The sequence below is a fragment of the Crocodylus porosus genome, unplaced genomic scaffold, assembly GCF_001723895.1.
Source record: "Crocodylus porosus isolate Cpor-Errol unplaced genomic scaffold, CroPor_comp1, whole genome shotgun sequence".
Classification (NCBI taxonomy): Eukaryota; Metazoa; Chordata; order Crocodylia; family Crocodylidae; genus Crocodylus; species Crocodylus porosus.
This window is the reverse complement of record NW_017728912.1, coordinates 19,383,495-19,393,127: the sequence shown is the minus strand read 5'-3', so window position 1 is coordinate 19,393,127 and position 9,633 is coordinate 19,383,495. Positions and strand designations below refer to the sequence as shown.

The 9,633-nt window shown below is 43.3% G+C and overlaps 1 protein-coding gene across 2 annotated transcripts in view; it reads left to right on the top strand.

The window, feature by feature from the left end:
• EGF (epidermal growth factor) overlaps window positions 1-9,633 on the top strand; it is a 99,149-nt gene that overhangs the window by 41,684 nt on the left and 47,832 nt on the right. For both annotated transcript variants that reach the window (XM_019534105.1, XM_019534104.1), the window contains exons 7-8: window positions 1,296-1,421; window positions 1,857-1,979. In XM_019534105.1, the coding sequence (XP_019389650.1) occupies window positions 1,296-1,421; window positions 1,857-1,979 (249 nt within the window). The remainder of the gene's footprint in view (window positions 1-1,295; window positions 1,422-1,856; window positions 1,980-9,633) is intronic.

Genomic DNA, 9,633 nt, shown 5'->3' with positions numbered 1-9,633 from the left:
AGGCTGGACATAAGGAAGAATTTCTTTACTGTCCGAGCCCCCAAGGTCTAGAACAGTCTGCCAGCGGAGGTGGTTCAAGCACCTACGTTGAACACCTTCAAGAGTAAATTGGATGCTTATCTTGCTGGGATCCTATGACCCCAGCTGACTTTCTGCCCTTTGGGCAGGGGGCTAGACTCGATGATCTCCCGAGGTCCCTTCCAGCCCTAATGTCTATGAAATAAATCTATGAAATAGATCTAAGTACTAGCTCTCTGATTTGTTTTTACCATCAGGAAAAGAGGGTTATCTTCCCAATTCAAAAAAACAGCTGATGAGAAGAAACAGTTAGGGCCCAAGCATCTCTGCTCTTTGTTGACAGGATCAAAATCACAGCCTACCACAAGAGGAGGGATTTCCTTGAAACTGACAAATTAATGCAATATGGGCTGACAAACCTTTACATCTACATACTGGAGATCCCACCACACTTCTCAGGTCTTCCTGTGATTGATGGGGCCACTAAAGCTGCCCATTCCTGACTAAAAGCAAGGGAATATGCTGTGGGACGTAATCCAGGAGGGCTGGGGGGACACCTTAGCTTTGGAACTAGCTCCATCCTTTGGTTACAAATAGCATCCATTTGTTAGCTGTCAATGGAGGCTGTCAAGCTTATGTAATAGCTGGAACTTTTGAGACTGTTTTGGGGCAGAGAAGTTTAATGGGAGATCAACTTAGTTCAGATCGGTGATCAGGGAGGGGCAAATTCTGATTAATCATATGTTTAACATGCCTTTCAGTGGCTTTGTAATCCCTTCCCTGAAGGGCCTAAATTGAGCAAACCTAGAAGATAAAGATAACAGACAAAGGAAGATTCCAGGGAAAGGGGGAGGGAGACAAAAATAAAGCAAAATCCATATCAACTTTAACAGCAAGAAAATCAGGTAAGTTATGTTGTTTTCAAGAATAAATGAAGGCAGAGCAAGCATTGGGACAAGGACTATCTTTTTGTGCAATGTCAGTTAAAATGGGGCTCTGATTCTTGATTGCGCTTAAAACGAAGCATAAACCACAGAAAACAGGAGAGGAAATCATCATCGGGAAACAAAGTGACCAATGTGAATTCTGAAGTAGACTTTAGATAAGGAGAGGAAGGATACTAGTGTTCCTTTCCAGACTTAATAACCCGGGTCTGATTCTGTTGTAGATCTTGGTGGTTCCACCCAAGAATTGACTACAACGTTAGTTTCTGTCTAATGATATATCCTGTATGTTATGAAACAGTTTCCATCCTGGAGACTATTTTCTTTTTCCAGAACAACGATCCTGCAATTTTAACAAAGAAAACTGTAAGAGAAGAATCTGCAGGCAGGACTCCAGGACCCACTGGTGCAGATGTTCTAGTGGATTTGCTTTGAGTAGAAATAAGCAATACTGTGAAGGTAATGTATAAGTTCAAAAGATGGGATGGATGAACAAGGGGGCTAAGCTTTCTTCCTGCCTTTCCCCACTCTTTAAATCCCATTGAAATCAATGGATAGGCACTTTTGAAAATCACACTGGGTGCCTATGCACATCCAAAATATCTTTAAAAATCTGGCCATTTTGCATTTTTAAAAAAACTCATACCCTTTATAGTGATAAACTACTATGTTCGCTAGAGAACTTTTAAAGCGTATTTGCATGGACTGTACTATCCTGCTTATTATAATGTCAGACCAGCATATTTTTCAGAATGATGCACTGTGTCTTTGAACAACTGAATATGAATTTTTTCTTGAACTTTGTGTTGGTTTAATTTCCATAAGAGAGCAGCACTTGTATGTATTGGATTTGATGACCATATTCTGATACACAACTCTGTTTTCTTTTGTCAGATGTCAATGAATGTGCCTTTTGGAACCATGGTTGCACTCTGGGGTGTGTAAATCTCCCTGGTTCCTATTATTGCACATGCCCAAGAGGTTTTGTTTTGCTGGCTGACAGGAAAACGTGTCATGGTAAGTAGTAATAATAGATAAGCATATGAGGCGTGGATTGTGAAAGTTATCATTTGCACAACATGACCTGTGATTATGGTGCTGTTAGGTTTCTTTCTTCTTATGAAAGGTAAATTATGACCCAAATGCGGAGGTCATAGTTAAAGGGATATAAATTGCCAGTTGGTAAGCAAGTGTGAGAATCACATAGCCAATAGGAGCCCAGACAAGAACCAGGATGAGCAGTTACAGATATCTACATATATCCTTGATAGTTCAGTTACACTGCCAAATTGTAGGACGTTTCAGTGAGCCACTGCCAAACCTCAATCTTTGGGGTCCTCCTGCTACTTTTGCATGTACTTATACAGTGCTCACAGTGGGATATTGTAACAATGAAATGCAGTGAAGCAATCGGGATCCTATGACCCCAGCTGACTTCCTACCCTTTGGGCGGGGGGCTGGACTCGATGATCTTCTGAGGTCCCTTCAAGCCCTAATGTCTACGAAATCTGTGAAATCTATGAAGCTTGTTATGCTAGTATATCACAGTATATCTAAAAGAACTTTTAGAACAGCCTAGCTGTGAAACACCCATCATTTTCAAAAAGTGCAATATAGGGACACTGCTGAAAATTATTTAATTCCAATAGTCTCCATCTTGGTTAATGTGCTACAGTTTGAAGCAAGGATTTCCACAGCTAAAAGCATAAATTGCTGTGGCCTGAGCCAGTGCTCTCCAGTAAAAGATTATAACAGGCTCTTGTCTTAAATTGTTAGCACAGAGCTTGACCCTTATCAAATATTGGGTGAGTTACAGTAGCACAAATGTACGAGAGCAACTATAGTGTTGTTTCATTCAAGCATGTATTACTGGAACTGTGTAGAATTCACAAAAATGTGTAGGACTTAGGTTAAAGCATATCATACTCTCACTTCTTAGGGTCATACACTCCATTTATCTAAGAAATCTTTGTGAAGTGAAGCAGTTTATTTAATTGATCAAGGTATTTTGTAAGCAGTATAACTCTTAATATGCGAAAACAAGCAATGTGTATTTATAATATATTTTTAAATGCTAAATACACTTTCTCTTTATCTAACTTCAAATGGCTCCTAGTCAGTTCAATAAAACATAGTAATATATATCATAATATTGTTTGTTGTGGTTGATTAATAATGCAAATAAAAACCTAAAGCATGAAAACTGAAATCATATCACTAAAAAACTGACAGTAATTTTCTGATATGTATCATTATGAAGCTGAGCATGTCAGCATCTACTTCTATGAGGCTGAGCTTGTTATCAAGTTTAAGATTTTGGAATATGTGTTATCCAGCTAAATCTCTACATGGGGATCAGAAAGTCACGTGCATCTAGCTGTAGTGATTAGGAAACTCATGTGAATGCACTAAAACTGGATAAAGTGTTAGGCCTCAGCTTTATTAGTACAACATAATATAGCATATAACACCATGATGTGGTGAACAGTATCCAACTCCAGTAGGACAATGAGAGAGGTTACTGTGGAAGGATAAAAATTTACACTAAAACAAGTGAGAGGGCACTTCAATTTACCTTCCCTAACCCTCTTCTTTGGTTGTGTTTGGCTCAGCAGCAGGTATCCAGATTTTCCGTTTCCCATGGAAAAACAGAGGATTTTACCTTTTACTGGAAGCAAACCCAGATTTCTCATTTTACTGGAGAAGCCTGGGGATTTTGCAGTTTTGCAATGAGCTCCCTGCAGGCTGGCAGTTGGATGGAGCTGGACAGGGCTGGGGCTGGGGCTGCTGCCCAGCTGGGTGGTGCACGGGGCCTGGGGCCACAATGCGCAGCTGCGGGGCCCCAGCGGGGAGTGGGATAGGGCCACGTTTTGTCCAGGGAGCGGGGGTGGGTGTGATGTGATGAGGTGGGGCTGGCTCTCTGCTGTGGTGCACACTCCCAAGGGGAACAAGGGGGACCTGGGCCCCCGAGATCTACGCATGGGGCAGGCACAGGCTGTCCGCTGAGGACACAGGCTCCCACCCTTTGTCCTCCCCTGGGGCCTCCGCCGCCCAGCGGGCTGACCCGACGTGGCAGGGAACAATGGAGCTGTGCAGAGAAACTGCCTGCCACTGCAAGCGGCGAGCTGCCCTGGCAATGTGCCCCCTGCGTTCACAGCTGCAGTGAGGGGAGCCGCATGGGGTTGCGCCCCTCAAAGCAGCCGCACACAGGGGGCGCGTTGCCAGGGCAGCATGGAGCTTGCAGTGGCAGGCAGCTTCTCTGTGCAGTCCTGCTGTTCTTTGCTGTTCTGGGTTACACTTGCTGGGCTGCAGAGGCCCTGGGGGAGGACAGCAGGGTGGAAGCCTGAGCCCACAGCCACCCCACACATAAGTCTGGGAGTTTTCAGCAAGGTGGGGAGTCAGCTGCCTCCTGCTGCCCAAGTCCGCAGCAGGCAGCAGTGGGGAGTGAGGGCAGGGGGACTGAGGACCCACATCCGTAGCCCTGGCAGCTTGCAGCTGCCTTTGGCAGGGCTGGGGGAGCAGAGGCAGAGGTGGGGGGTGAGGGGCACCAGCAAGGCTGTGAGGCTGTGGAGTGAGGGGTAAGGCATGAGCAGGGCCAGGGGGCTGTGAGTGGGAAGTGAGGGGTACCAGGAGGACTGGGAGGGGAGGTTTGGAGGGGGGCCTTTAATTTTAATCACAGATTTTAAGGCTTTTATTAGAGCATTTGCTATTTTTTTATCAGAATTTTCAGTTTTTTTAATCAGGAAAAACCAGGATCCCTGCTCAGCAGGAACAATTTCTGCAATGGTTCAAGGCAGTGTCTATTAGGGCTGTGCAAGATTTTGCCAGCAGTTTTGTTTCAATGCTGTTTCGACTCATTTCAAGCTTGAAACAGTGAAATTGAAACAAAACAGAGAGCTTTGAAACAGCCTCAAAATGAAACGAGGCAAGTTGAAACGTTTTCAAATTTTTGAAACATTTCAAAGCTCAAGCTGGGTTTGCCTTCAGGGAAACAGAAACTAAAATAAGGAGAGGGAGGGAGAAAGGGGGGAAGATGGGGAAAAGGACTGTTCACATTATTGACTGTGTAGCTGGCCAGTGACTATCATCCTTCCCTGAGGTCCCTTCCAATCCCTGTGATCTGGGGGAGGGATGGAAAAACTGCATAAAAGGCAGCGTTGTTTGAACTGCCCTCCTATCTGCCACAGTTACTGAGCTGGGTGTTCCAGTGTTGCCTGTCAGCAGCTAGAGGTGCAGGGCCCCAGAACCCAGACTCCCCCTGCACCTGTCTCCTTGACAGCTGGGAGGCTTCGTGGCCACTGCAGGGCCTAGAAGACCTGCAGTTTTCACCCCCCACTCCATGCCCCAAGACAGACACAGTCTCACAAAAACCCATGACACATGTTTTGCCAGTCAGCAGCAGGACCGTGGAACCCAGATTCCCCCTCCACCTATCTCATTGACAGCTGGCAGGCTTCATGGCGTCAGCAGGGGCTAGCATGCCTGCAGCTTTCACCGTGCTGCGCCTTAACACACACACATTGTCACCCATGTCACAACTTTGCTTGTCCACAGCTTGAGGTCCAGTTTTCCCCAAACCTCTACACCTATCTCCTTGAAACTTTGCAGGCTTTGTGGCCTGAGCAGGGGCTAGCATGCTTGCAGGTTTGACCCTGCTGTGGCTTAACACATATACGTAATATGAGTTTTGCTTTCAAGACTTTGAGGTACAGTTTCCCTAAAGCCCCTGCACCGATCTCCTTGAAACTTGGCAGGCTTCATGCCCTCAGAAGGGGCTACCATTCCTGCAGCTTTTATCTAAATCAGGCCAGAAATGACAAGTTACAGGCTGTTTTGAGCTTCCCCATTATAGTCTATGGGCGAAATGTCGAAACAGTGTCGAAACAGTGAAACTGTTTCAATGAAACGAAACAGAACAGCATTTTCAAATCAAAATGAAATTCAAAATGAAACGCTGTTCTGTCAAAACATCAAAACACAAATTGAAATGGAACGGTGCCATTTCGCACAGCCCTAGTGTCTATCTCCCATGCTTAAGCCAGCAAGGACTCAGAGGGACATTGTCCTTGCTGGTTTCACAGAACTCTTACTCCCAGATGAAGCAGACCTAGATGCGTTTGGGAGCACAGCAGGCAGGTGCACAGTGTTTGCATATCTACCTTCTAAAGAAATTTTGCATACATTTGCTCAAAGTACAACCTAATACTTTCCTTTGTTTGGGGCTGCCCACAAGCCCACTGGTTAAAAGGATGAAAATCTTTTCATTATGGATTAAGTTCCTGGGAATATGACAGCTTCAATAAGGTTAAGACAATCTAGCATTTATCTTAGCAATGAATCTTGCCAGAAGCTTTCTGAACAGGTGACAGGCAAGCTGAAAAGTATGTACTAAATCATTGCATGGAACCATGTCCTGCTTTAGGACCATTATAATTAATATTCCCTCCTGTATCTACACTATAAAAATAACCATGTTTTAAACACAAGTGTAAAATTATATTCTCTTGTTTTTGTCTGGGTAGTCACTCATAGCTGGTAAGTAAGTACTAGGTGTAGAGAATAGCCATCTATACAGTTGCAGATGAGTTTTGGAGATACCAGGAAGAAATCCATTTAAGGCTGGTTTAATGTGATTGAGCTGAGTGAATAGACCACAGACCTGACCAAGAAAGGTGAACAGTGATGGGAGGTTCCAATAGATCAGTCATCCTGTGATGTTTGGGGACTGTGTGTTAGCTCTGGTAAGAATTAAGCTTGAAAGTTCCACCTTCACTTTTTATGGTGGCTGTAACTTTCTGTATATATACAATTTATAGCAGAATCAGGCCTTATAGTTCAGATTTCCATAGCTATTTAGGTATCATAAGATGCAGGTCAACTGGTGTTTTCAGGAGTCCCTTGGTACTTAACTCATATTGATTTCCTACTTAAAGTATTTGGAAGTATAGGCCTAAAATGTAGTTATTAGTGAGCTCTTTAAATAAATTTCATTATTGGCTTGATTAGGATAGGGATTTCTATGCTCTGTGAATCCTCACCGCTACCTATGATATGTTCATTTTTAGACAGTAGTAGGAAAGTACCTTGCCTTCACATTCTACAGGTATTTCACGAGGAAAGAATAATGTGTGCGTAGTTTCTTTTGGGATGTAGTTGTGTGGTGAAATGTTAGTACTGCCTCTATTGCTTGGGCAGATTGTAAAGGGGTTTCATTTAACTGAGAGCCCCTACTACACGTTACATACATTACAAAATTAACTGGGTAATCATGCAATAAATTTAGACTGGCTACACATGCAAAGTAAGACTGGCCACAGAGGCAAAGTAATTGTCACAGAATTATCTGGTTAATCACTCAATACGTTTAGACCAACCACACAGCAAAGTAATTGTCACATGATAAAAATGATTATCCAGCTATAAAAGGAGCCAACCAGCTATGAAGTTAGTGCTTGAAAATGTGTAATGACTCTATAGTTGGTTTCTAGACAGCTTTCATTTGAATATGTAGCAGGAGTCTCAGCTCAAAGAGTCATGGGCTGAATTGTGCCATTTAGGCTCAGGCCAGCATTGGTGTGATAAGGACTCCCACTGCCCTAGGATTAGCATGCCACAAAAAAGGCAAAGTCCCATTTTAATGTATAATGAGGTGGGAAAGGCTATACTGTGATGTTCTAGGGTGGCACAGTATGTTCCTGCTGGTGTGCTTGTCTTCCTCCATATTATAGAGGAGATGCAATAAAACGCTAGCAGTACACAGACGGAGCTGTTCTTATGGCTGAGAACTGCAGTTGTGCACTGAGGTAGGAGGAAGATTATTTCTGCATCTTCCCTAGCACAATATATCCCTGTTCTGGGGTAATCTGCTGAATTTTCTGACACCACAACTAGTTGGGATAGCGAACATTTCCAATGCTGCTCATCACTCCCTAGGTCAGTTGTCTGTCAATAATTTTAGCTTTCCAGGCACCTACCCCTTATTGTCCAAGTGCTGAGCAGTAAGGTAAGGATGACAAAAAAGTAACATGCTTTTGGCCCAGGTTTAAGGCCAAATATTGATAATGTAATTCTTCATTTACTTCCAAAACTTCTGTAATAATGTCTCCCACACCAGAAAGTATTCACATAACCAAAGCAGCAGCATATTGTCTCAATCCAGAACAGAAATGTAGGCCACACAACAGCTTGAAGCTTTGATGACCTCTTATTTATGACATGAATCTTTTAATTCTAAAGCCAAGAGGCTTTACTGGAGTATAAAGGGTATAAATATGAGATCAATTTCTAGATCTCTTTCTTGATACTTAAGAGGTCGGAATAACACAGTTCACACTGCAGTTGCCTTGGAGAAGGAATATTTATGGCAGCTTTGTACCATTCAAGCCAGTACGTACTGTTGATTCAAGGAAACAGCTGTGGGAAACCTGTATTTGTTCCAGTCTCAGTCCCTTCTAGCATGTGTTGCCATATGGCACTTTGGGTTGTACAAGGAAAAACAGTGTTACAGCAACATGTTGGCTGAAAGGAGGAGACCTAAGGTTTGTTTTCCTGCCTAGTTGTTTGAAATGAGGAAGAAAATTAAATTTAAAGACACCTAAAAAGTAGCTGGTACTATCAACAGTTGTAAGAGGAAGTAAACACTGACCTTTAATGAGTGTTAACTGCCACACAAGAATTATCCATTGATGAGTTAAATCTTGTCTGATCAGTGTTCACCTCTTACTTCCATTGTCTGCAGCAGAGTTGCCTTACATTAGGTGGTGATCTGGCCCCACTGAAGCTGAAAGCTGTAAAAGTAGTTCTGTGATAGACTATGTGGTTGTGGGAAGCCTATTTTATTGCCCTAGCTATATATAATGGACTGTTTTTATAAATGTTATGTATTAATAAATACTTGCCTATGTTGTAGCCTCTGATGAGGCTATAAATGAACACAATAAAAGGGTTATAATAACAAACAATTTGCGCACAGTGAGCAGTGTAACAATTTTTGAGACAGGCAGAAGGCAGGGCAAGGTAGCTCCTTAGGGCTCCTATACAGTGGAGCTTGGGGGTGCAGACCAGCCGGATCCAACACCCACCAGCAGTGGGGGCGGTGGCGCGGAGTTGTGCCCCCTCCCCACTGTCGGCACTTATGTGTCACCTGATGTAGTTATTACTATAGTAGCACTTAGTGCTTCACTGGGTGAGGCTCTGTATTTACACACAGTTAGAGATTGTTCCTGTCCTGAAGAACTGATGATTTATTCTAAGGTTCAGATTCGAGATTCCTCACTCTAAGCACATGAATAGTTCAGTGCTGACATGGCTGTGAGAATTTTGACAAAGCAAAGTGTGCAGGAAACAAAGTGAGTGCTATTATCCTTATTAGACAGATAATGAGCTGAGGCACTGGGCAGGTTAAATGACTTCTTCACAATGTACGTGGCAGAGCTGGAAACTGCATCTGTGTCTCTTCGTTTAAAGTTACACTATTCTCAGTGGTGGCATATAACAGAAGAAGGAGCAATGGTCTAAAGTTGCAGCAAGGGAAGTTTAGGTTAGATATCAGGAAAAACTTTCTCAATAGGAGGGTGGTAAAAGTTACCCAGAGAGGTGGTGGAATCTCCATCCTCAGAGGTTTTCAAGATCTGGCAAGACAAAGTCTTGGCTAGGATATTATAGTTGAGGA